This window comes from Hemicordylus capensis, chromosome 5, assembly GCF_027244095.1.
Source record: "Hemicordylus capensis ecotype Gifberg chromosome 5, rHemCap1.1.pri, whole genome shotgun sequence".
Taxonomy (NCBI): domain Eukaryota; kingdom Metazoa; phylum Chordata; class Lepidosauria; order Squamata; family Cordylidae; genus Hemicordylus; species Hemicordylus capensis.
In genome coordinates, this window is record NC_069661.1 from 250,655,157 (window position 1) to 250,682,744 (window position 27,588).

Genomic DNA, 27,588 nt, shown 5'->3' on the forward strand with positions numbered 1-27,588 from the left:
TGAAGGGTGGCCACCCAGGTTCTTTGAACCCGATTGCCCAACGGTGGCTATGCCCCTGGCTAGATAGACTACAGGTCTGATGTGACAGAAGGTAGCTTCATATGTTCGCCATGAGCACCCATAATTCCGTGGTAAAGCACCCGCTTTGCATACAGAAGGTCCCAGGTTCAATCCCTGGCAGCATCTTCAGGTAGGGTTGGGAAAGACCCCACTCTGAAACCTTGGAGAGCTGCTGCCAGCCAGTGCAGACAATACTGAGCTAGATGGACCAATGGTTTGACTTGGCATAAGGCATCTTCCTATGACCTCTGCTCTGATCCAGCATGGCACTCCTTATATTCATGTTCTTGTAGTCCAACAACTCACTACAAATAATGGGGAGAAAATGAATCTCCGGCATGTCACAAATTCAAGACATCGGGGATCACATTTTTTCCCCGTGCCATCCTCTTGTGAGGGCTTGCATTAAAGCAAAGTAAGTGACAGAGAAAAAGAAAGCCAGTTCAAGATCTTCTACCTGAATGTATCCCGCTGCCAGCTGGTTTCTTTGTGGATTTGTCCAAAGAGGTGGTGGAATTATCAGGCTTAGCTTGCCCTAAATTTAAAACTCCTGTTTTGGAAGAAGATTGATGATATGTGTAATTATCTCATGTATTATCTCATTATCTTTTTTTTGGTGGGGGGGTTTACTGTTAAAGTGAAACTTGCGGAGCATCAACTTCATGGACATTACTTGCGCATCTTGCAATATGGAGATATATATCCATAGAACAATTGTTGGCAACCCAATGAAGGGGTTAATTGCCATCTTAATTCAGCATTGAGCCCAGTATTTCATTTAGATTTCCAGAGAAAAGCATAGAAACAACCTATATTTGCAAATTAACCATGAGGTATTATTCATGGGGTATGAACTTTGGCTGATTAACAGGTCAATGCAAAAACAAACAAACAAACAAACCATTAACTAGGCAGGACTGTTACTGAGTAGCTTTGGCATTTGAGGATATTGTTGAAAGCCAGAATTATTGACTTAGCTGATGCAGGTGCAGCCCGAGGTATTGTGATGCTTAATGTGGTGCGTGGCCCCATGCCCCTGGTGGAGGCAGCCTCCTTTCAAAACCAATCCTTGCAAGTTTTGAAAGTAGTGGAGGGGAGCAGGGAAGAGGGAAGCATGACAGCAGCCTCATCTTCTCTCCTCGTGCTTCTTGCAAGCTTTGCAAAAAGCATGAGGAGAGGAGTGAAACTTGCAAGGATCAGACTAGCCCCAAAGAACTGCTCAGATGGTTGTGGTGAGGGCCATCTTGCTTCCCTGCTGGCGCCCTAATAATCTGCCGCCGGAGGCCACTGCCTCACTTTGCCTCATGAAAGGGCCGCTCTTGTGCTGACACAAGGAACTTAGGAAGGTCTGGAGACTCCACTCTCTTTCTCCAGGGACTTTAGAGTATCTTCATTCCTCAAGCCTGGGACTGAGCTTCTAATTTTGGGAATGTCTGAGCTAACTGTACCCTAAATCCCAAGAACCTGTCCCATTATTTCTTTGCTGGTTTTAGGGCTTAGTCCAAGATATTGCTTTCCCCCTAGAATGCAAAATGTTTTTGAGGCAGAATTGATTGCAAAATAGGCCCGATTAAGATATTGAGCTGTACGGGGGTACAGATGTCTGTAGTACACGTGTTTGTGTGAATGACTGTACCTGTGTTCAGTTGAAAAGTGAACCTGGATTCATTTACTGAAATTGGTGTCCCTCTTTGCATATATTGACAAGACAGCTCAGATTCCCCAAGACTGGGGTTTAAGTATCACTGTCCCCATTTTTTAAATAAAAGGCACAAAGGAGACCCAGCAAATTACAGACTTATAAATTTACTGAACGTAATAAGTTGTACGTGAGACATTTATATACTAAATTGCAAGGCGGGTGTCTTGCAAAGGGAAGGGTGCTCTGCTCTGGATCAGGTATCTACTCTGGATCGCTTAGTAGAGAAATACATATCTACACCAACACTTCAAGTGCATGGTATGGATAGGAAGTATACTTCTGTACTTGCATACAACATGACATGTGAATGGTTGTACCTGTGTACAGATCTGTACCTGTGTACCCTGTACACTCTTCATACAAGTGTTGAACAGAATGTGTGAATGGGCCTATAGCCATTAATGAGTCTTGGCATTGGCAGAGCAGCTTGGGAGAGGCCTGGATGGAGGGGCCTACTTCCCCTCCACCTTCCCTCCTAACAAGTACCCACAGAGTTGCGGTACTGAGGAAATACAGATGAGAGTGCAAACGGGGAGTTAGTCCAACATCTGTTACCTGCATGTATGGCAGAAATAGTTGGACCCATGACAACAGCTAATGGACCCTTTGGTTTCGGTGTGGGCTTCACCCAAGATGGGATGGAATTGTCGGTCGATGCTTGGCCAATAACTAAGGCTCCTGTTTAGATAAACGAAGAAGATAAATGTAACGTGTGATTAGTTCACAGTCCACAGAGATGGGGAAGTGTTTCCTCAGTGATGCAATGCTTGCTTGAACATGTTGTGGGGCCTATGCAGTGTATCGTCACAAATGGGTTGAATGGAACCAGGGGGCACAAGAGGGTGATGCCGCCGTGCTGCATTTAGAGGATGGCCATGGAGATGGCGGGCCAAGGTGCGCTGCCCTCCACAACATGGATGCTTGGACAGGTGAAAAAGGAAGAGCTCATGACCCCCAAGAGAAGGAGTGGGGCCTCAGGAACACAGGAAGCTGCCTTCTACCAAGTCAGACCATTGGTCCATCTAGCTCAGTATTGTCTACACAAACTGGCAGTGACTTCTGCCAAACAGGAACTCTCTCTCTCAGCCCTATCTTGGAGATGCCAGGGAAGGAACTTGGAACCTTATGCAGATGCTCTTCCACTAAGCTATGGCCCCATCTCCTAAGGGGAATATCTGATCGTGCTCACATGCAGTCTCCCATTCAAATGCAAACCAGGGTGGACTCTACTTAGCAAAGGGGACAATTCATGCTTGCTACCACAAATCCTGCAAAGGGGCAGCCCATAAAGACAAGCAACAGTGCCCATAGCCCTTATCAATAGAGGCCAGGTAGGAGCCATCAGAAGCCCAGGAAGGCCAAGAGAAGAAGATATGAAGGCTCAACTCAGACCCTGTGGGCTGTGCTTTGTGTTGCCACTCAGCCAGCCAATATTTTGACAAGTAAAACCACATGAACATACGAAGCTGCCTTATACCAAGTCAGATTTTGTGTCCATTTAGGTCAGTATTGTCTACTTTGACAGGCAGTGGCTCTCCAGAGTTTTAGGCAGAAGGGAATCTTTCCCACCACTAACTGATTACATCTATAATCAGGGACTTCTTTCTTTCTGCCTTCAAAGATCAGTATCAGAAGCAAGATATAGAGTCCTCAATAACCCCTAAAGAAGTCTTTTACCCCTGTTTGCCACAGTTCCTGGAAATTGAGCCGAGGTCAACCTAAAGCCTGCAGGACTGTGTGTGGAGGGTGAGTAAACTCATGCTTAGAATGTGTGCAGAAGCTTTTCACATCCTATAGTGTACTGCTGTCTGGAAGGGCCCACAGTGAAGAGCAAGCAAGCATGACCTACTAGGGTCCCAGGCCCTCTCACCAGCATGGATGGCTGCAGCTGTTGGACCCATGGCGAGAGAAAGCGGATCCCTTGTCTTTGAGGTGGCTTTCGCCCAGGCTGGGATGGAAGCATCGGGTTTGGGCTGGCCAACGGCTAATGCACCTGTTAGGAGAGAAGAAGAACGACATGGTAATGGGCCGGAATGTAATGGGCATCAGGTCACTCTTGATGGGGACAACTGGAGACAGTCAGGAACCCACCTGGGCAGCAGGCCCTCTTGCGGTCTTGGGGTGAGTCTGCCAGCATCAATTCATCTCCGTTCGGGCTCTCGATCAACATTGCTGTGTACGGGGTCACAATGTGATGATCAAGAGACATCTGTAAGATTCTCTTTGTGATGTTCCTTTTCAGGGCAGCCGTAGAGGCCAGGTTTCTGCATGGTAAACATAACCAATGTCAATGGCTCTCCTGGAAATAGGTGTATTTAAAAAAAATACTTTGATCTTGATGCAACGGGGGATCTCTACTACCCAGTAGAGTTTGGAGAAAGAAGAGTCGGGGGAGGAAGGAGGAAACTATAAGGTCTTGACACCTGGCAGTCCTTGGCTGGATTCCAGTTTCCAGTAATTAAAAGGAAACAATGCTGGTTCTACTCTTCACGATAATCACTTACTTTGATGAAGTCCCTCCATAATTACTACATGAGGCCACCCACTCTGCTTAACTCATCGATCCTTTATTTTTGTAGGATATGCCCACAAAATGCTTATGTAGGATATTCTGGCAATAGCCTACATATTGATATTAAGTAAGGAATATATCATGTCGTTCACACAACCCAATTTCCTGGGGCCGGCCAGGGGGAAGGCAGGATCAATCCTACCTTCCCCCACATGAGTGCTGCTGCCACCCCACTCACAGTGTACCACACTCCCAGACAAATGTTGCTGTGGCAAGCAGTGTGGCAAGGGAGGCTGAGGGAAGGATACCTGGCCTCCAGAAAGCCCACAATGCACCATGCCGTTCACGTGGTGCATTAAAGTCATTCTGGAGGCTGAGGTGCTCCTTCCCCAGCCAGGGGCGTATCTAGGGTAGGGCAGGCAGGGCACATGCCCTGGGCGCTACTTGAAGGGGGGCAGGCACCATTTAAAAAAATAATTAATTTTTTTAAATGGCGGCTGAAAACAAAATGGCACCACATATGCTCAAATGGCCTCTGTGAGGCCCTAGGCCATGCCAGGCCTCACAGAGGCCATTTGAGCATGTGTGGTGGCCATTTTGTTTTCAGCAGCCATTTTTTAAAAAATAATTATTTTTTAAAATGGCCACTGCACATTCTCAAATGGTGCCTGTGAGGCCCTAGAGGCCAGAGGGGGGAGGGGGAACCTTTGCAGACCCCCCACGGCCTTTAGGAAGCCCCCCGAAGGGGCTACAGTTAAAAATTTTTTTAAAAAATTAATATAATATAAGTCACTGTACACATATTCAGTTTGGCACTATATACAGAGAATCAGCATTCCCTGTCCAGCATCTTTTGGTCTGGCTATGTCCACTTCTAAATAGTTTTTGAAATATTAAAAGATTAACGAGCTTGACTTGTATTTTTTAAGCTGATATTATGGTAAGGTTATCTGAAAGATGGGTGTTGGATGTTTGGACAGGGGGCGCAATTTCAGTGCTTGCCCTAGGTGCTATTTTCCCTAGATACGCCTCTGCCCCCAGCCTCTATGGTAGAAGGCCGCCGGCAGCCTGGATGGGACAGCAGGCAGTCCATGCTGCCACACAATCAGGTGGTGGGGAAGGAGAGTGCCTGTGCACCCTCCTCTCTCTCTCTCTCTCTCTCTCTCTCTCCAAAATTTAAAAAAACCTATCAAAACCCATCAAAACAGACTACTCAGCGGGACAGTGTTGGGAAATGGCCCCGATCCCGGCACTCCACAGGAGAAGCCCTACCCAGGTGGGGCTGCTTGTGTGAATGCCTTTTATATGTTGTGTACATTGTACCTTTGATCCTCTCTTATGCATACGGTCTCTGTTTAGACCAGGCACACTCCCTGTTGAGCCACCTAATAGCACAGTGGGGAAATGACTTGATTAGCAAGCCAGAGGTTGCCAGTTTGAATCCCTGCTGGTATGTTTCCCAGACTATGTTTCCCAGACTATGGGAAACACCTATCTCAGGCAGCAGCGACATAGGAAGGTGCTGAAAGGCATCATCTCATGCTGCGCAGGAGGAGGCCATGGGAAACCCCTCCTGTATTCTACCAAAGACAACCACAGGTCTCTGTGGTCGCCAGGAGTTGACACCGACTCAATGGCACACTTTACCTTTACTTTACACACCCTGCTATCTGTCCTCTTGAGGCAGTGCCATGCTGCCACTGGCCACAGTCTCTGACCCCAGTGTCAATGCGCTAGGCCAGCTGGGCCACCTCTATTCGAACTCCCTCATGTGTTGCCTTCTCCTTCTCCCACCACTCACTTTCTGGGCACAGGGAGATGGGGTTTTAACATCCCATCCCCATGTGCCCAGAAGGTCAGTGGCAAGAGAAGGGCTGAAGGTCATAGTGGCTGGGGGTGATGGGAACTGTAGTCCAACAATATCGGGGGACCCGGGTTTGCTGTGAGAGCCTCGGCCTTCGTGACTGCACCTAACATTATTGGCATTAGATCCCACTTTGCACTGCTTTACTGCCAAAAGTAGTCCTAACACTGCTCTTGTTTTCCCTTCTGGAAAGGCTCAGGGACATCCAGTGGATGTTTTTCTTCTCACCTCTCAGCCATAAGTTGGTTGATGGTAATGTAAGCCCACAGGTTTTGAGTGAACTTTGGATCGGCATGCTTATCTTGGCTCAGGAATTCATCCAGTCCCTCGACGTCTGCCAGGGTTTCCAAGACTAACTCTGCATTGGACTGAATGGTGAAGAGAAGTCAGAGAAACAGAATTACAATGCATAGTGTGGTGAATTCAAAGCAAGCATTCTAACCTGTGACCTCTCAGAATCTCCTGGAATCACTGGAATCCCATCCCACACATGTGCCAAATCTACTACCGTGAATATGTATATACCGCTTTTCAACAAAAGTACTCAAAGAGATTTACATAGAAAATGAGTAATAACTAAGGATGGCTCCCTATCCCCAAAGGACTCACTATCTAAAAAGAAACATAAGGTACTAGACACCAGCAACAACCCCTGGAGGGATGCTGTGCTGAGGCTGGATCAGACCAGTTGCTCTTCCCCTGCTAAATATAAGAGAATCACCACTTTATAAGGGGCCTCTTTGCTCAGTAAGCAGGGGTTTGAACAAACCTGAACAAGGACAGGTAAAGATGTGATTCAGTGGCTTCTCCACAGTGATAGGGACTCCTTTATCTTGGAGATGCACCAAAACCTGAGCCCCTTTGCAACTATAAACCTTTCTGTTTATAGTGACTTTTAGTGTTTAGTTACAATTTGATCTTGGAATGAGTTTTTAAAGACATATTTGATTTATCTCAGTTTTCAAGAAAGCCTTCATGATTGCATAAGCACCCACGCTTAGGAAAGACAGGTGGAGAAAAAATATTGTACTCACGGCTGTGGCTGTGACAATACTTTCCAAATGTTGCACTTTATCAGTATCGACTTTTCCTGCTACTACAATCTCTGACCCGCCAAAATAGTTTTGGAAGCTGTTGTGCGTGACATCAGACACCATCCCATGGGGGTAGTTGAATTCCAGCTTCTTTAGAAGTGGGGTGGAGACCTGGTTGTAGAAGTTCTGCAAGTTCCAAAGAAGCACAGAAGTGAGGACAGCTTGACTTCCTCAAGAGAAACGTGAGTCATGCATGATCAGTTTGTCTGTTTTGGATAAATACAGAGGCCAGTTTCCGAAGGATAACAATACACTCATAACAATGGCACGAGAAATCTGAGGGAACTCAAAAACTGCATATAGGGGCTGTAGCTCAGTGGTGGAGCACATTCGTTGAATTCAGAAGGCCCCAGGTTCAATTCCTGGCAAGCAGGACTTGGAATTACCTGAAATCCTGAAGGGCTACTGCCGATCAGTCCATGTTAATGATAGACTACTGAACCAGATGGACCAATGGTCTGAGGCAGCTTTATTCCTTCATCTTCAGTGAAGGCTCCCAACATCCATGCCTCAAAAGTGTGTGTGTGTGTGTGTGCATGTGTGCGTGTGCACGTGCATGTGCGTGTGCGTGCACATGCACACACGCACACACCTGTGAATGAATATAATGGCTGCTCTCAGAATTATCTGAAAATGAGTGACTCTCCTAAGAATTATCTCAAGCCAGACTTATTTACTGACTCCCCTGAGAATAATGTCCAGCCAGGCCCGCCCCCCGCCCCCCCTCAACATATTTATATACTGCCCAAAACGCATGTCTCTGGGCAGTTTACAATAAAACATCTGCCAAGGGAGTCTCATGACTAAGTCAGAACCAGAGTATGAGAGGAAGCTACCTGAGGAGGAGGAGGAGACAATGACCACACGGGACCAGACTCTGACCAGGGGCGGGTCTTTCATGAGGCAAGGCAAGGCAGTTTCCTCAGGGGGCAGATTAGTGAGACACCGGCAGGGTGGCAAGATGCCTTCCACCACCGGACTGATCAGACTCTTGCGAGCTTTGCAAGGAGCTCCTCTCCTCACACTCCTTGAAAAGCTTGCAAGAAGCCTGAGGAGACAAGAGGAGGCTGCTGGCAACCTTCCCTCTTTCCCACCTTCCATGCCACTTTCAAAGTCTGAAAGGCTTGGTTCTGAAGGGAGCTGGCCCCCACCAGAGGCACGGGGCAGGCCACATTTGGCACCTAGACTCAGGCACTGTAATACCTTGGGCCACCCTGGCCCTCAGCCAGGCTCTGGCTTTGCCTGAACAGGCCTACTCACAGCCCAAAGCTGCCCACTCCCCGAGGGTGACGGCTGGAGAATGCAGAGGTTGTGGCTGAAGTAATTCAGTGGCATCACAAAGCACTGCCCCATGAAATCCCCTGAAACGTCCCTCACAGGGTGAGGCTCTGGCAGTCTTCGGGCCTAGCTCTTTGACACGGCTATCTGCCTTGGGTCATCCATTTGCCAGTGACCAGGCTATTTGGGTCCCAACACCACCCAACACAACTTCAGGGCCTAGTCACAGCTAACTGCCTTCTGGCTCAACCCAGATCTTGAATTATTGGCTTCAAAACACATGTTAGAGACATGATGGAGCATTCCACTACCGTCCGCTCAAAAGTTCACCTCACAGCAGGGGCATAACTACCATTGGGTAAGGGGAGACATTTGTCTCGGGGCCCGCTGCCTTGAGGGCCCCCCCAGAGACAAGTCACATGATCATCATCCTGGCTCCCCATCTATCTAGCTCATGATATCTTAGCATCTATCTAGCTAAGCAGCAAATATACTCTTACCTCTAGTGTCTCTAGTGTGTTCTAGGCATTAAAAGTAGCACAAATATATAGTATTCCATGTATATCACTATATATTGTTAAATGTGCGTGTGTGTATTCAGTGAAATGTATTCCCAGGCAGCATACTTATTTTAAAATATCAAACTTAAATCCTTGTAATAGTTGGTTCTGCTGTTATTTACACCTTGTAACTAGTTGGGATAGTTAGCAGAGACATTGGGCCAGGAGAAGGAGAGGAATGAGATAGCAGTGTGTGTGGGGGGGGGGAGCATTTAAAAATCTCATCTCTGGGCCCACTCCAACCTTGCTACGCCCCTGCCTCACAGTGACATCCCCATGCCTTGATCCATCCAAAATGGCCACATGACTGTAGACCTATTCGCCGTTACATTAAAACACTCGTACACAGGCACACTCGTTAAAACTCTCGTATTCAAGTACAGATATCTACACGAGTGTAGTTATTCACACATATTATGCTGAACACAGGTACAACAGTACTCTTCCTAGCTGTATTGTGCATTTAAGAGGCCTGTACCCTGGTTCATGTTTAACATAAATGCAGGTACAGTCATTCACACAAAGGATGTACCTGTGTTCAGACATCTGTACTCTCATACAATATAAGGTCTGAATAGGGATTGTTTTCGGCGTAAGCGGGAATGAGGTGGAAATTCACCTTCATCTGAGAGGAGGTCTCCTGGTTTCCAAAAATCCTTTGTGCCATTCCATTGTTTTCAGTAGCCAGCCTCTTCAAGAAATCATAGTCCACATCAAATCCAATGCCAAGGCAGAACAGAGAAAGGTCATTCTGAATGCTCTTCTTCACATTCTTCTGAATTGTAGGCAGCTTAAGTTCTCCTGATGGGAATAGAAAAGGACTTGGTTGCATTCTTTCAGGGTTAGTCTATTCATATTTCTCAGGTTAGTCCAAAAAAAGAAGTACACAGTGCAATTAATGCTGGTTTGTTGTTGCTTTCTTTTCCTAAATTCACAATAGCTTCCAAAAGTATAAGTGCTGGCTGGCATCCTAATGCTGCGCTTGCACAAGAATGTTGCGCTAGTGCAAGACTGTTGTGCTAGCTACCATATTTAACCCAAACAGAAGGTGACTCTGAGTGTAAGATAATGCCTTCAAAGATAGAGGCTAAATAAGGGTCATACTTCCATTTACCCAAAAGGAAGAGGACTCCAAATCTAAGATGACACACACACACCCATATTCAACTAGAAAGAACTTCGGCTGGGGGGCAGGGGGACACCTCATCTTAGATTCAAGTAAATACGGTAGTTGTGCTAAGCTTGGAGCTAGCATCCCAGATTAGTGGTACACTAGCGCAAACATGTTTGCACTTGCACAGCAAGGCGCACAACCTGTGGCTTGCCTTAGATGTTTTATAGGGAGCTTTTGCACAACAGCACAATGGTACAAAAGCACAGTTCTGAAAATCCCTGTGATTTTGTGCAGGGACGTCATCTTTTTTAGTTGCACAACTTTGTTAATTGCACAAGCACAGCATCAGTCAGGATGTTGGACAAATACCATGGAGAAATACATCATTATAAATATCAATAATAAGCATGTGCCTTCAACAAATACCTATGCTATCAATAAATACAGGTGGCCCTCAGCACCAGCGGTTCTGGCAACCACAGTTTCCCATATCTGTGGACAGGTCTTAGAGACCAAGTTTCTTTATCCATGGTGTGAAAATAAGCTAAAATTTGCCTATTTGCGGTTATGGAGTGGCTGGAAATATAAAAATGACATATATTTATATATCGCTTGTCAACAAAAGTTCCAAAGCAGTTTACATAGATATAAATAAACAAGTATTTTTCAGCCCGTTAAATTAACGGGCGCTAGTTGCCGCCCTCAACCGCCGCCTCCTCCCACCCGGGCCCAACACCTCCTTCGGCCGGGGCCGGCGCCATCTGGGGCTGGCGGCGGCCTCCCCGGCCGGGCCAGCCCCCCCGCCACCGCAGGCCTCCCACCTCAGGCCCCCCGCCACCTCAGGCCTCCCTTAGCCTCCCCGCGGCCGGTCCAGTTCCGTGGCCGCCGCCTCCGGCCTTCCAGTGGTGGCCACTGCCGCCAGCAGGCCCAGTCTCCCTGCCGCAGCCGCTCGGGCGTAGCGTGTGCTCTGGCCGAGGCCGTGGCTCCGCCGCCGCCTCAGCCGGCTTCCCCCACCGTCTCCTTCCCCACACCCAGCTTCGGCAGCAGCCGGGCTGGTCCCGCCGCTGCTGCCTCTGCCCTTCCCGGTCCCCACTTCTCCTGCTCCCGGACCAGGACCCAACATGGCCGCCTGTGTTCCTGCGGCCGTATCTTTCTCGGACATTCTGGGCATGCGCTCCGCGCATGCCCAGAACAGCCGAGAAAGACATGGGCAGGGACACGGGCGCACACTTTAGCTCTTTATTATAGAGGATATAAATATAAATAAATAAAATGGCTCCCTGTCCCCAAAGGGCTCACAATCTAAAAAAAAAGAAACATAAGAGACACCAGAAACAGCCACTGGAGGGATGCTGTGCTGGGGTTGGATAGGAACATAGGAAGCTGCCATATACCGAGTCAGACCATCGGTCCATCTAGCTCAGTATTGTCTACACAGACTGGCAGCGGCTTCTCCAAGGTTGCAGGCAGGAATCTCTCAGAACGTTCCCCTTCTCGTAATCAGGTTAGTAAACCTGTATGTCATTTATGCAATGCTCCTGCACAGGAATAGGGAGGAAGACGCGACCAAGAGGTTCACGCAGATGAGACAGTAAATCTCTTCTGGAAAAGTTTGTATGGTTATGTGCAAAGAGACAAGAGTATCTCTTCTAAACAGCAATGGGACAAATTGTGGAAATGGACGTCGGACGTAACCCCACCGATTACCTGATGTGCCTTGAAATCCCCCCCAATTACCTGATGTGCCTTGAAATAACCCCCGAGTTACAGTACTACCTGCATATACTTCATAACCTTGTGGGTTTCCAAATCCTTGTGTGTAAATCTTTGTAGATATATCATGTACAAACAACCACTTTGTATATAATTGTGCTTTGGCAATGTTCTGTATGCTTTGGTAGTTTGTTGGTTCAATAAAAAAAATCTTGTCCTATTTTTTTTAAAAAAAAATCTTGTCCTATCTTGGAGATGCTGCCAGGGAGGGAACTTGAAACCTTCTGCTCTTCCCAGAGCGGCTCCATCCCGAGGGGAATCTCTTCCAGTGCTCACATGTCCATTGAAATGCAACCAAGGCAGACCCTGTTTAGCTAAGGGGACAAGTCATGCTTGCTACCACAAGACCAGCTCTCTCCCTGCTCAATAAAGAAAATCACCACTTTAAAAAAGTGCCTGTATGCTCAGTTAGAAGAAGAAATGACTTCTGGTGTCACTTCCGGCTGCTATTTTAGAGCACGGGGCATTTTGAGGATCTTTTTTTTTTTTTAAATGACCCTCAAAAATGTCTTTTTTCACAGAAAATTTAGCTGGTTTGAGGGGGGGGGGTGGACATTTCTGGAGACCTGCAGCCCTGGAGAGCAAAATACTGTGCACTTCTACTCTCATTTATCCCCCTTTCCCACTTTTTAGGCATTTCTAGGTATTTCTTTTCTGTTCAGATCCTATCCAACCAATTCCCATAGAGTTAAGGTTTCATTATTCACAGTTTCCGTATTCACACCTATAGGCGAGAACAGAACCTCTGCTAATAAGGAGGGCCACCTGCGCATTCAGTAATACAAATACCACTTATAAGAAGCAGCCGTATACTGAATCAGACCACTAGTCCATCTGATTCAGTACTGTTTACACTGAATGGTAGCAGGCACAGCTCAGCCTCTCTAGGGTTTCAGACAAGGGTCTTTTCCAGCCACAGGGGTTGAAACTGGAACCGCCTGCTTGCAAAGCAGGTATTCTACCACTGAGCTACAGCTCATACACAAGATTTTAGAGTCCCCCAAATTTCCCATGTCACGTGCATGGCTATCCTTAGGAACCCAGCCTCTAGACCTATCCAGCACAGACAAGAGCCCTTTGCAACTCTTCCCAGGTACAGCCCTCTCATCATAAATGCCCCTATTCCTACTCCAATTAACGCAAGTTCAATCAGCCGCTGTCTGTCATCAAGTTATAACATGGGGTAAGGGTTCCCTCCAACACTACTTTGGCCTTCCAAATCTCCCCAAACATCTTCAGTCTTTTCTGAATCTATTAATTTCACATCTGCTGTGTTTCAGCCAGATGGACGACAAGACTTGATTGAAAAGCCAAGTCTCGAAGCGTTCTACAGAACTCTCTCATTCTTGGCATTTCCAATACCTAACAACCAACCATCTTGCTGTGGCAGTCATTTGAAAAAACAGAGACTTCTTGTCACTGGATACTACATCTTGTGAAAAGGCCAATGAACAGATCCTAGAATCAAATGGGAGATTAACTTGTAAGACCTGATTCATCAGGCTCATAATAAGGCTGTTCTCACGGGCAACTTAACTCAGGCTAGAACCCGCGCAGATCCTGCCACGTCAGCCCAGCCTGAATCTACTTTTCAGCCTGGCTATTAGCCAAGGCTAAGAGCATGAGTGCACTCTTAACCTGGCTGCCAGCATCATGTGTCTCCTCAGGCTGCAAGCATCTGGAAACAAAGAGATGGGCGCCTAAATTGCCTGTGTCACGGGGGTATCCCCCAATGCACCACACTCATTGCACAGTGCATTGTGGGATACCCGAAGGCCAGGACACGTCATCCCGGCCTCCGGAGATCTGAGCTGCATGGAGCAGTGCAGATTGTGTGGGACTGCGGTCCACGGTCCCGCTACCATTGCAAGTTCATCTAGGGGGAAGGTAAGGTTTGCACAGCCTTCCCCCCGCCCGCCTGCCCTCCCCACCTCCTGGTTGTATGAATAAGGTGTATCCAATACATCTATCTACCAGCAATGGATGGGGGGTTGGGGAAGCTAGTTCTTGCTAGTTTCTTGCAAAGCTCTATTCTCCCCACTGGCTGCAAAATGAAAGCCTTGATGCTAGATTCTTACCCACAGTAGGATCTCCGTCTGACACCAGCACAATCATGGACACAGAATTTGGATCTAACATTCCCATATTGTTGGCTTCATTTAAAATGAAGATCGCTCGGAGAAGAGCGTCGTTGATGTTTGTTCCTGAAAAATCAAGAAAAGACACGGGAGGATGGATGCTACATACAGGAGGGAAGGAAACAACACAATTCCACCATGGTTCAGGCCAGGGCATGTGAATCCCATTGAATTTAAGGATATGCCTAACTCCCACACTCAGTTCAATGGGATAGTTAGGGAAATGTTGACTGTAAATCCAGTGGGACTCATAACCCCAGTTTAGAGGGGCCTTTTAAAGTGGTGGCTCTCTTATATTCAGTGGGGGGAAGCAACTGTCCCTATTCAGCTCCACATAGTGTCTCTCTCCAGTGGTGGTGGTTGGAGTCTTCTTTATATTTTTCTTTTTATATTGTGAGCCCTTTGGGGACAAGGAACCATCTTCTATTTCCATTTGCTTCATAAACTGCTCTAAAACCTTTTTTAAATTGAATTTTTAAACTACATACACATTTACAATATAATAGTCATAATTATAATGTTCTTAACTTGGCTCAATCATGCCCTAAACCAGGCCTGCTCAACTCTGGGGCCCCCAGCTGTTTTTGGACTACAACTCCCATAATCCCCAGTTAATAGCTAGGGATTATGGGAGTGTTAGGCTACCATCTGCAAGAGGGCCGAGGTTGAGTGGTTCTGCTCCAAACTCTTTATAAGGGCCAATTCAGATGTTACATCATTAGCAGGAACAGCAGGTTTAATAATTGTCCATGCCGCATTTGAATATTTTGTAAATTATAAATGTATTATTTTAAATGTTAAGCTCGTCTAAGGACTGTAATAAATTTACTACTACTACTTGTCCATGCCAATGCCACTGGCCTACACTGCACCAGGCGGCCGGGTGTGAACATTGCTTTAGAGACAGAGTGGGAAGTGGGGAAAGACATATGGGATGGGAATATGTTAAGTTGCATGTCAAAATGTTTTTGTGAATGCATATTTGCATAAATATACCTGTTTTATATTCTTACATTTTTGTGAGTTCAGTTGCTGTTTGTACCCTCAAGAACCCACGTGTTAAAAACTGTGTGTGTGTGTGTGTGTGTGTGTGTGTGTGTGTGTGTGTGTGTAAAGGGATGCTTAACCTGCAGGGGGGGGGGGCCTCCAAAGACCTTTAGGTCCAGGCTCCAAAATTACCTAGGTGCATCTATGGGCAGTTAGCTTCTCTCCATTCCTCTGCAATCCTCCATTTCAGGACAGGGCTTTCTCAGAAGCCACGTCCAGGTTCTCGAACTCCCCCACCCCCACCCCGGTGAGGTTTGGCTGACCTAATCCATTATCACATTCAGAAACTGGCAAAGACCATTCTCTTTCATTGAATTTTTGACTTGGCTTAATTTTTATTTATTTATTTATTTATTTTTGCATTTTTATACCGCCTTTCGTTAAAATATAGCCCCAAGGCGGTTTTTAATGGTTGTGACACCTGTTGTTGCTTGGGTGGTGGTTGCTGCATTCGACTGCCGCTGCTGCCGCTTGCCAGTCTTTGCAGCCGGCCTCTTTGGGGCCGGCCACCTCTCTCCCCACCCCCACCTTCTGCCCCAGTATCGGGGCCCACCACCTCCTCCTCACCACCTCGGCCCTCGGCCGGGCCGGGCCCACCACAGCCTCACCGCCTTGGCCGGGCGTGCCAGCTGCACGACCGGGCTGGGCCCGCCACCACCACCCACCACCGGGCCGGGCCCGCCACCAGCCAATTCTCCTCTCTCCTGGGTGCGCCAGCCAATCAGGCGCCTCCGCAGCCCAGCCAGTCAGCTGGGCTGCTGGGACACACATTCCATGGCACACCCAGGAGAAAGATATATATATATATGCTTTTTGTTACCACTATTCAGCCTCATTTAAGATTTCTTTACTTCAGAAGCTGAGCTTCAGTGAGGGGGGGCATTTTAAAATGCCCCCCCGGGCCCACTCCAACCTTGCTACGCCCCTGGCTGCTGGCTTGTTCTTATATTTGTTTGGTCTATTATTATTTATCGTTGGTTATGTTGTGCTTTCATTGTAAGCTACCCTGGACAGCAGTGTGCTGGAGGGCTGGGATAGAAATGATTTAAATATTTATTATTTAAAATAGTATACCCAACCCTTCCAAGGGTGCACTTCCTGTTTGGGGTGGTTCACAAAATGCATACGTAGACAGATGTAACAGCACTGTAGACTGGGTTACTAGGTACACATTCACTCACATTGAATGGTAAACCTGGGAGAGGGGCTAGCAGCATTCTCTACACTATTACCATTCTACAATTCCTAGGATTCCCTGCAGGGAGCCATGACAGTTAAATTGGTATAAAAGGGCTTTCTTTGGTGCTTTTTAAAGTGCTGGACATCCCTGCATGCCTGTGGCTCTGTTGCCCATCCTTTCCCATGTCATCTAATTCACATGCTTATTTTAATTATTAACCATTTTTAAACTGAAAGGCATCATATGGTTTACAAACATCTTCCCTCCAGCATCCCTACCTCCACCCTGAGCTGGCCCTCCCCAACCCAAACCTACCTTCTCCCCCACACACCAGTTGGGGAGAAGTGAGAAAAGAAGGGAGAGGGAGAGAAAAAGAGAGAGAAAGAGGAGGAAGGAAGGAAAAGAAGGAAGGAAGAGAAGGAACACACACCTTTGCATCTATAGATATAGGTTAGTTTTAAAAGGGGCTTCTTGTCATATGCTTATCTTGGCACCATGACCTCATACCTCCATTTGGATGGATTCCCTCGACATACTTCTTGGCAGCTTCTGTCTGGGATTTGGAGGCTTGCACCAAACTATCTCTCCAGCACCGGACATTGTGGTTGAAATCGAGGACTGAAAACTGGTCATCAGAGCGGAGGTCCCCCAGGATGGTCTTCATGGCTTCAACCGTCTGGGAAATGAAGAGTTGCCGTTACTATTAGGGTGAGCACTTTTCCATGAGCCATTGGACTGTTCACACAACATCAATGACAAATATTTATATACCGTTTTTCAACAAAAGTTTCCAAAGCGGTTTACATAGAGAAATAATAATTAAATAAGATGGATCCCTGTCCCCAGAGGGCTCACAATATTTTTTAAAAAACCATCAAATAGACACCATCAACAGTCACTGGAGGGGTACTGCACTGGGGGTGGATATGGCCAGTTGCTCTCCCCCTGATAAATAAAGAGAGTCACCACATTAAAAAGGTGCCTCTTTGCCCACTTAGCAGGTAGAGTTGTCATGCCCTCTGAAATTCCAGGTTTCACCCAGATTTCAAACATCTCACCCAGATTCCTTAGCCGATTTGCCCAGATTTCAGCTTTCATTTAAAAAAGAAAAAGAAAAGCTAAGCTCTACCCCTTGTAGAAGCAGAGTTATGGAGCAAAACGTGCAGTCACTATTCTCAAAATTTATTTTCAAGCCAATTTACATAATATGCAAATTAGGCACCTGGATTTGGAAAGCCAGAATATGGGAACCCTTTTAGCAGGGCACACAGTCTTTAATGAGCCAGGACTTTAATGGATGAGGAGGAGGAAACGTTGCCCTACAGGCAGCCTCAGAATAAAGCCTCAGGAGTGCATAGTGAACGTTCCTTTTCTAGAACTGAAAGTGTAATAGAATTCCACAGCATCAGGGCAAAAGTGATATGAAAATATGAACCCCTGCTCTAGAAACAGATTAGCAGTGCAAATCTCTCTAGCGTAGGATTCCATCACAAACATTATTGGGATGTTACAGTTTCATAACACCTTCTTCATTATGAACCACGCTGCGTATTATGATCTTCAGGGGAGGTTCGTCTGAGGTGCCGCTGGCTCATCTGGTGGCAACTCAAAAGAGAGCCTTCTCTGTAGTGGCCCCAGGACTGTGGAATGCCCTTCCTGCTGAGATTAGAGCTGCTCCATCCCTGTTGGCTTTTAGGAAACAACTAAATACACATTTCTTCAGCCAAGCTTTTTAGTGCCAAGAGAAGCCGGGGGCTCCAGACACCAAGACAGCCCCGGCAATTACCTCTCAGAAGCCAGAGAGGATTCAGAGAGACATGCAACAGCTGCTGGGGGATGGGCAGGTGTCACCCAAGAGGTAGCAGACTGGTGGAGAGGGAATAACCAGGATAGCAGCTCCACAGCTGCAAGCAGTTGGAGGAATGAAAAAGCAGGGGGTGGAGTTGGGGAATGAACCCCCTTTGGAGGCCAGGTATTGTCTGGGACATGTGCCCAGCCAGGGAAGATGGAGCCAACCAAAAGCGGGGAGGAGTGTCCAGGATGAGGGGTTTATTTAAGGCAGAGGCTGCTGAGGATGAGCAGATCAGTCAGGACGGGGTTTGTGGGCCTGACAGTCTCCCGGACAGCAGCTCAGGCTTTTGGCAGAAAAGAGCAGAAAGGTCACTTTGGAGAATTCCTCCTCCCCCAAGCCAGACAGTTTGTTTTATTGCTGTAAACCACCTAGAGACTTTGGTAGTGGGCGGTATAAAATTATAAATAAAATAAAATAAAATAAGTAAGTTACCTGTCTCATTTTCAATCCCCACATCGAGCCACTGACATCGATAACAAAGAGGATGTTTTTGGGCAGGGGGTCCAGATTTTCAGGAGCAAAGTAGTGGATAAAATAGCCATTGAAAATCTACAAAATAAAATAAGAAAGCCAGACAATTTCATTTCCTGGGAAAGGCTTCATTCCACAGAGCATATGAGAAATAGTTCTCGTCTTTGGAAGTTCTGAAATGGTACCATTCTTTGTAACTGACCAAGTTTGACTCCCAAGGCTCAGGAGACCCAAATCCTAAGCAAGTGGTGAGGGTCAAAGAAGATGTCAACATTGGAATTTTGTGACTGGCTTTCCAAATTTTTCTTGCCGCTGCAGGGAGTGCAGTATAGACAGGGGCGCGAGGAGAGGAGACTGGTCTTGTAGTAGCAAGCATGGCTTGTCCCCTTAGCTAAGCAGGGTCTGCCCTGGTTGCATATGAATGGGAGACTAGAAGTGGGAGCGTTGGAAGATATTCCCCTCAGGGGATGGAGCCACTCTGAGAAGAGCATCTAGGTTCCAAGTTCCCTCCCTGGCAGCATCTCCAAGATAGGGCTGAGAGAGATTCCTGCCTGCAACCTTGGAGAAGCCGCTGCCAGTCTGTGAAGACAATACTCAGCTAGATAGACCAATGGTCTGACTCAGTATATGGCAGCTTCCTATGTTCCTATGCGAGAAGGCAGCCCTGCCTGCTTGCACTGATTTGCTGACTTAAATTGTGTCTCCCAAACTACACCTAATTTTGAGCCCATACGTTTTTCTTCTCCCTGACTCAATGCAGGTTTGGGGGTGGGAAAATCTGGATTAGGTCTGCAGTGTGGGTGGAAAGGGTTGGGCTTCCCCTGCACTGTGGCCTCTTGTGCCTATGAGGCAGGGGTGGTCACAAACTGGGGATCTAGTGGTCAGGCTCTAGCATCCTACCTTCTGCACCACTGGTCACATGCTTCCACTGCAAGCCCAGCAGGCTGAGCTCTGTGCTCCAAGGGTGCCATCTAGGCTGCAGTACCTGCCCAAACACTTAGTCACCTGACCTCCAAAGGCCAATCCCTTTAGAGGTGACCCTATAAAGCCCTCTCTTCAGTTGGAACATCATTATATGATAATGATGACGACGACAATTCTTTCACCTTACTATACAAGTGGGCCATGAGCACATGTATGGCCCAAACATGTGACCCAAACAGGGGTCAAATTCCAAGGGAGGCAGCTCATAAGAACATAAGAACAGCCTTGCTGGATCAGGCCCAAGGCCCATCTATCCAGCATCCTGTTTCACACAGTGGCCCACTAGATGCCGCTAGAAGCCACAGGCAGGAGTTGAGGGCATGTCCTTGCTCCTGCTGTTACTCCCCTGCAACTGGTACTCAGAGGCATCCTGCTTTGAGGCTGGAGGTGGCCTATAGCCCAACTAGTAGCCATTGATAGACCTCCATGAAGTGATCCAAACCCCTCTTAAAGCCATCCAGGTTTTTGGGTGTCATCACATCTCGTGGCAGAGAATTCCATAACTTGATTATGTGTTGTATGGAAAAGTACCTCCGTTTGTTGCTCCTAGATTTCTTGGCAATCAATTTCATGGGATGACCCCTGGTTCTAGTGTTATGTGAGAGGGAGAAAAATTTCTCTCTCTCCACTTTCTCCACCCCATGCATGATTTTAGAGACCTCTATCATGTCTCCCCACAGTCATCTTTTTTCTAAACCAAAAAGCCCCAGGTGTTGCAGTCTTGCCTCAAAAGAAAGGTGCTCTAGGCCCCTGATCATCTTGGTTGCCCTTTTCTGCACCTTTTCCAGTTCTACAATGTCCTTTTTTTAGATGTGGTGACCAGAATTGTACGCAGTACTCCAGGTGTGGCCGCACCATAGTTTTGTATATGGGCATTAGAATATTAGCCGTTTTATTTTCAACTAGCCAACCCTGCACAGAGCATCTGTGCGGCGCTTTGGGGCCAGCTGTTTTTCCCTCCCTCTTCCTCCTGCCCCGGTCTCTCCTCTCTTCCCCTTCCCTCCGGCCCAAGATCTCCAGCCCTCCTCCCCTCCCGTTCCTCCCCACACACAGAGCCTTTCTCTCTCCCCGCCTGCTGCCCGCCTTTCTCTCCCACTGCCCGCCACTGCCTTTCTCTGCCCCCTCCTGCTGCCCGCTGCCACCTGTCAGTATCTGGCCACCTGGCAGGGAAGTTCACAGTATCAAACGGAGCTGCAGAAACAAGATACAGCTTGGACACAGTTCTTCTTTATCAGGCTTGGCTGCAAGCTGTCGACACAAAAGTTGACAAACGTTGCTTTCCAGCAGTGAATAGAAAGCTGGTGACGTAATTTATAGTACAAGCCGATTGCTCCGAGCTGGCAGGAATTCAAGGCTTATCAGCCCTCTGCAAGAGGCGTTTACTCCTCCTGATAGTTTCAAGTGGAGTTCTTCGCCTTGTGATCCGCCTCTGTTGTGGAGTCAGTGGAGGTTGCTTGCATAGCTCCTCTTCTGATTGGCCCGTCACGGTTTCTGCTGTCTCAGGTTGTTGTGCCTGCTCTGAATCATCTGCCTCAGCCGTTTCTTGGAAACTGACAGCCGGGCTCTGCCCCTCAGACACCCCGGCATCGGCTGAAAAGTTGACAGCTTCCCCTTCCTCCTCGCTGTCTGAGATCAAGGGCGTGACACCAAATTTCTCTCCCCACACCCGCCGCCCGCTGCTGCCTTTCTCTCCCCTCCTGCCCGCCGCCCGCTGCTGCCTTTCTCTCCCCTCCTGCCCGCTGCCCGCCGCTGCCTTTCTCTCCCCTCCTGCCCGCTGCCCGCCACCGCCTCTCTCTCCCCCGCCTGCTGCCCGCCGGCCGGCCGGCAGCCACTGCCAGCACTTTCTTCCCCCTCTCCTCCTCAGTCCTCACTTCAGAACTCTCGCGGCCTGTCGCAAGAGTTCCGCTGCCAAATCCTGGGCACGCATGTCCCACTCACCCCCTCTGGCGCCAGGCCAGGGCCAGTCCTTCCCACTGCCTCCCGCCTCCCAGCCCAGGCTGCAGCCGAGACGGCCCCTCCTCCTCACAACAGCTGGGCCAACGCCCAGCCAATCAGGCGCCTCCGCCGGCCAAACAGAGCTCAGCCAATCAGTTGCCTCCCTCGCCGGCATGCATTGCCTTGCCACATCTCCACGCTGGCTGGCTAAGAGAATTAATTATAAAGATCCCCTTCCTAATGATCCCTAGCATGAAATTGGCCTTTTTCACAGCTGCTGCACATTGAGTCGACAGTTTCAACAAACTGTGCACTGTGACCCCAAGATCCCTCTCTTTGTCAGTCGCCGACAGCTCAGATCCCATCAGCGTATACTTGAAGTTGGGTTTTTTCATCCCAATGTACATCTCTTTACAGTTCCCAACACTGAACCACATTTGCCATCTTGTTGCCCACTCACCCAATTTGGAGAGATCCTTTTGGAGCTCCTCACAATCTGTTTTGGATTTCACTACTCGAAAGAGGACTCACAACTTATAGGACTTACTAGTAGTACTACTACCACTTTTCAACATAAGGAATAATAACGTGATTCCCTCCCCCAAAGGGGCTTACACTCTAAGAAGAGACACCAGAGAGATGCAAGCAACCATCACTGGGAGGAGTGCTATGCTGGGGTGGGATAGGGACCTTTGCTCTTTCATGCTAAATATAAGAGAGCCACTTTAAAAGGTGCCTCTTTGCCCAGCTAGCAGGGCTGATTCGAAATCCACATTCCATAAAAGCACCCAAAGGTGGTTCCCCTTTCCAAACGGGTTCATAATCTAGAAAGTAACGGAAGGGAGACACTTTGCTGGGTTGAAGGATGGTTGCTCTCCCCCACCAAACAGAAGAGTGCCCCCCCCCCACTTTAAAAGGTGCCTCTTTGCCTAGTTAGCAGGAGTATGGGCCTTGCTAATGCCCCCCAAGGCCAGCACCTTCTGTTCCCTCCCCATCCCCTTTGTCCATTCAATGTACCTCCAGTTCGCTAGCTTTATCTCTGTTCACATCATAGGTCACCACAAAGTTGCCATCGACTGCCGTAGCAGAGCAATTGGGGCACTTCCGCTGCTGGGCCACGGTTGGCTTGAACGAGACGTGAGCCTTGAAGGGAGAAGGGAACAGGATGGCACAAGTCAGGCACTTTCACAAGCAATGCTTGAAAGCGCGAACCGTTCGATTGAAAAATGAACATGCAATTCAAACGCAGTTCTGCTGCAATTCAAAATGAAATTCTTTGCTTCAGGCAATTCAAAGAGGGCTCTCTTCCACTTCCAGTCCAGCATCCACAGCATTCACAAGTGACACATTTCACACTAAGAGGTGCGCTTAAGCTTCAACTATGGAAACCCCCTAGAAGTCAATTTTCAGACTCTGGGGTATTGAATCACTTGTGGCAAAACCTCCTTCCCACATCAGAGTAGAAATAAATCATTTTATTGTGCAGTCATAGGCCATTACAAGAGAATATAGGAAGGAAGGAAGGAAGGAAGGAAGGAAGGAAGGAAGGAAGGAAGGGCCTTGTGTCAATAAAATAATGTAACAGAATACAAAATAAAAACCTTAAAAAAAAAAAACCCTTCAGATTTCAGGTGTACAACTTCCATTTACATTGTCTGTGTTCGTTAGGTGCTAGATTCTTTCTAAGTGTAGCGGTTTTGGTAACTGACATAAAATGCTGCATCAGAGAAAAGATATCACACACATTCAAATTACTAATTAGTTGACCCCCAATTTTTCCCCTTTTGGCTGTTGGATTTTGCAATTATTTTTCATAGTGCCAAGTTGCAACAAAGTAAACGACCCACTCCAGTTACAGAGTAGAGTGCAGAGTTTTGTTGCTGCAGTCATCCAAGGAACATGCATGGAGATTGTAGTACAATCAGAACTAAATAGGGTTATTGGTGAAGTACCAATAGGCAGGGGGGAGAGAGAGATGTTTCTCTAAGAGGAAAGGAAGAGGACTGACTCCCCACAGGAAATACCTGAGGACTCACGGCAGAGGTCATAGAGTAGAGGTAAAGCAGGAACAAGTAAGGAGACCCTCACTAACTACCTCTACTCCCAATGTCCCTAGTGTTCATTAGGATAGCTGGTGCACAGGTTTGATGCACTGGAACTCCATCTCCAAGAATGGCAGCATAGTAAGGGCAGTACAGAATATGATGTGCTTCCATTTTCCATTTTCCTCTACTCACAAGAACATAACCTGCTGGAATTCCATGAACCCTGGCCTCTAGATATTCTGTCAGCATAGCTGAAAAGCAAAGAGCTGTAAATGCTTCCCTAAAAGACACATTGATAGGATTAACCAGGTAGAGGCTGCCTTCAGACGGAACGTGGTGGAACCGCGGGTCCAATCGACACACAGTTCTGTTTCCCCTCCCCCCAGTCTTCTCTCTACAATCAGACATTTGGGAGAGCTTGCAGTCAGCAAGACCGCAGAGAGGCGAGGGAGCTGGCTGTGAGCACTTCCTTCTTGACAGGAGGACAGCCCGCACAGCCATTCAGGTCGGAGTGAAAGGGGGAGCTTCCTCCCTCGACTCCGGTTCCGTGGGGCTGAAACTGTGGTGTCAGTGGGGCCAAAACGCTATTGCTGCAGAAATGGAGTTTGCAGCAGCAAAACTCACTCTGAACCAAAGGTTCAAATTGGAGTTTGTGGAGGGAAACCACAGGCCCCTTTCCAAACTTAATTTCCCTGAATTTGGATGTGGTCATTGGGCCCTTTCCCTTTCTTCTTGCATGATCCTTCTCAAAAACCCATTCTATGGGAGAATATTTCACAAACCACATTCACCTCCTCGTATCTGTTCTTCTAACATCCACCTGCTATCAGCTTCTGGCCTCTCCTCCATCCCCATCTTGTTTATCTATTACAGACTGCAGATTCTTCTGTAGCAAGCAAATCAGAAGGAAAAGTGCACTCTCTCTCCTCTCTTTCCTCCCTCTTTCTTTCCACATTGTAAAGCCCTTTTACTAGCTCCAAATTCGACATGCTATTGCTATCAGGAGATCTGCTCATGAATTGTCTCTTGTCATGTGTGTCTTTTAATAGGAGCCACAGGGTGGGCAAATCCTACACTTCCAAAAGTGCCTTAGTGTGCACAGATGTTGGCTGCTACTGAAAAATGACTGGATATCAGCTGCTGATGCTGAATGCCAACTATTTCCTGGTCTTGTAGTAGCAAGCATGACTTGTCCCCTTAGCTAAGCAGGGTCCACCCTTGGTACATATGAAATGGAGACTTGATGTGTGAGCATGGGAAGATATTCCCCTTAGGGGATGGATCTGCTCTGGGAAGGGCATCTGGAAGGGCATCTGCTCTGGGAAGGTTCCAAATTCCCTCCCTGGCTTCTCCAGGATAGGGCTGAGAGAGACTCCTGCCTGCAACCTTGGAGAAGCTGCTGCCAGTTAGTGTAGACAATACTGAGCTAGATTGACTCGGTATATGGCAGCTTCCTATGTTCCTAGGGTGGAACCAGAGTTTAGAGTAAATCAGGAGGCGGTTATACTTCATGGGTACATCCATTTGTACTGGAGAAGGATTTAACCATTTCCCCTGCACTACTGTCCAGGTTAAAATTGTCCCCCAGAAAAGCTACCATTTGCCCCAGATAGAAATACTATATGCGTCACATACATCTTGTATGGGCTTTCAGGCGGCTTCTCACCCAGTCACTGACTTAGCTTAAACTATATCACAGCATCACATAGGATAGTTGATGCAAAACCAACTATCAAACCAGAAGTTCTAGATCGAAGCGCAGGTGAGCCTGAACTCAAATGAAACCCAGCCTGCAGTCACTCAAGATGACTGCAAAACTGCTGTCCCCCAGGACTAATGGTAACCCCCCCCCCTTTACCTTTCTATCTCCTTTGGAGGTGGTTGTAGCATCTGAAAACTGGTCTCCAAGTGCATTGGGAGCATGAACGAAGCTAATCCCCTGAGGCTCTATGATGCGGATGTCCACCTATAGGTCATGCAGTATACACAGAGAGATGCCCATCAGGAAACAGAAGAGGTGAGGAATGGAAACAACTGTACACAAAAGACCACTGATGCTAGAGGAAGCCTCTGTGCTTTGGAGAAGAGCTAGGGGAAGGACTCTAGCTCAATGGAAGAGCATCTACCTTGCATGCAGAAGATCACAGGTTCAATCCCTGGCAGCATCTCCAGGTAGGGCTGTAGGGGAAAGCCCTGCCTGAAAAACCATAGAGAGCCACTGCCAGTCAGTGTAAACAATACTGAGCTAAATGGACCAATAGTCTGACCCAGTATAAGGCAGCTATCTATCTGTGTAAGCTACGGCAAAGAGCTAGAGTCTTGCTTTCCATGTCCCATCCCTGGTAGCAAGTCTAGGAAAGCATCTTCCCTGGGCCCGAGACCTTGGAAAGCCACTGCCCACTTGAATACTTGGATGGATTCATGGTCTGGTTCAGTATAAGGTCATTTCATGGGTTCATTTGAGACAGCTGCATATGAAGAAGAGCAAAGAGGTATTTCTGAAGGGAATATTCAAGAGGGCACTTGAATATCAATGAATATCCAAGAATGAATATTCTTGAATGTGAAGATCCTTGAGTGTTCATTCAAGAATGAATATTCAATGAATATTCAAGAGGGCACTTGAATATCAATGGCCATTCAAGAGGGCACTTCCAAAAGTGTCTTAGTGTGCACAAATGTTGGCTGCTCCTGAAAAAATCAGTAGATGTCCAGTGCTCATGCTGAATGCCAAGTATTTCCTGAATATTTGCACTCCCTACTCTAGGGTGGAACCAGCATTTGGGGTAAATCAGGAGGAGGTTATACTTCATGGGTTCCCAACCACTGTTTGCTCTAAGGCATATGCATGTGCGCGTGCTCACACATTTTTTGAAGTCCGCTCAGTTAATTTTAGATCCCACTCATGTTGAATCAGGAAGGTCCCACTCTGAATGCATTTGCGCGCACACTGCCTTGATACCACCGCCCAGAACAAAACTCATTCTGCAAGTGGATGAAAAACATTAGAGAGAACACTGTTGCCACCCTTGGCTCCCCAGATGTCATTAGACTATATTTCCCAAAGGCTATTGTGGCCAGGGAATATGGGAATTATAGTCCAAAAACTTTGGAGGCCCAAGGTTAGAAACCCCAGTTATCGTTTGAAAGCAGAGAACATGGTGTGCATGGGGATGGGGCCATTGCTCATTCATAGAGAATCTGCTTTGCATGCAGGAGGTCCCAGGTTAAATCCCTGACCACATCTCCAAGTAGGGCTAGGAGAGATTCGTGCCTGAAATTTTGGAGAGCCACTGCCAGGCAATGTAGACCAGGGCTGCTCAACTTCAGCCATCCAGCTGTTTTTGGACTACAGCTCCCATAGTCCCCAGCCACAATGGCCAATAGCCAGGCATTATGGGAGTTGTACACCAACATCTGCAAGAGGGCCAAAGTAGAGCAGCCCTGATGTCAACAGTACTGAGCTAGATGGGTCTGACTCGGTAGAAGGCAGCTTCCTGTGTTTTTATGAAGAAGGCTCCGCTCTCAATCCCAAGTGAAAAGATTGTAAGCAGAGCTAAGAAAGGCCTCTGCCTGAAGTCCTGGAGAGCTGATGCAGAACCAGAGGCGCCCAAACCCCCGGACCTTGGCGCCTCGGTCTGTGGCCTCCAAGGTCCAGGGGGGCTCCAAATATCTAGGGGGCCTCCTACGGCCACCCTGTGCCTGCCTGCCATGGTGAACCTATGTGTGTGTGTGTGTGGTTTTTTTTAAATCAAAGCAGCCGCGCGCGGCAGAGGGGTGACTGCCAGTGGGGGGGAGCATTCAGCCAAGCAGTTGACTTCCCCCCCCCACCCCAGTGGCGTCAGGGAGAGCAACCACTGGGTATGTCCTCTCGCAAGCGACGAGCTTCCTCCGAACTGTGCAGGCACACCTCGCAGTTCACTACAGGCAATGGGCTGAGAGAATGTGCTCAGCAGTTGCTCCCCCTGCCGCTGCCGCT

The 27,588-nt window shown here is 47.8% G+C and overlaps 1 protein-coding gene across 4 annotated transcripts in view; it reads right to left on the reverse strand.

Moving 5' to 3' along the window:
• The window catches only part of ITIH2 (inter-alpha-trypsin inhibitor heavy chain 2), a 50,984-nt gene that overhangs the window by 8,049 nt on the left and 15,347 nt on the right, over positions 1–27,588 (reverse strand). For 2 of the 4 annotated variants that reach the window (XR_008309297.1, XM_053258707.1), the window contains exons 7-18: positions 25,468–25,575; positions 22,582–22,707; positions 18,607–18,723; positions 16,830–16,998; positions 14,036–14,161; positions 9,690–9,871; positions 7,173–7,358; positions 6,367–6,506; positions 3,854–4,026; positions 3,633–3,755; positions 2,318–2,440; positions 518–610 (exon numbers count right to left, since the gene is read on the reverse strand). Coding sequence is in view for 3 of the 4 variants with exons in the window: in XM_053258707.1 (XP_053114682.1) it covers positions 518–610; positions 2,318–2,440; positions 3,633–3,755; positions 3,854–4,026; positions 6,367–6,506; positions 7,173–7,358; positions 9,690–9,871; positions 14,036–14,161; positions 16,830–16,998; positions 18,607–18,723; positions 22,582–22,707; positions 25,468–25,575 (1,666 nt within the window). In the remaining variant the exon portion in view is untranslated. The remainder of the gene's footprint in view (positions 1–517; positions 611–2,317; positions 2,441–3,632; positions 3,756–3,853; positions 4,027–6,366; positions 6,507–7,172; positions 7,359–9,689; positions 9,872–14,035; positions 14,162–16,829; positions 16,999–18,606; positions 18,724–22,581; positions 22,708–25,467; positions 25,576–27,588) is intronic. The other 2 variants (XM_053258708.1, XM_053258710.1) reach the window with 2 other exon arrangements.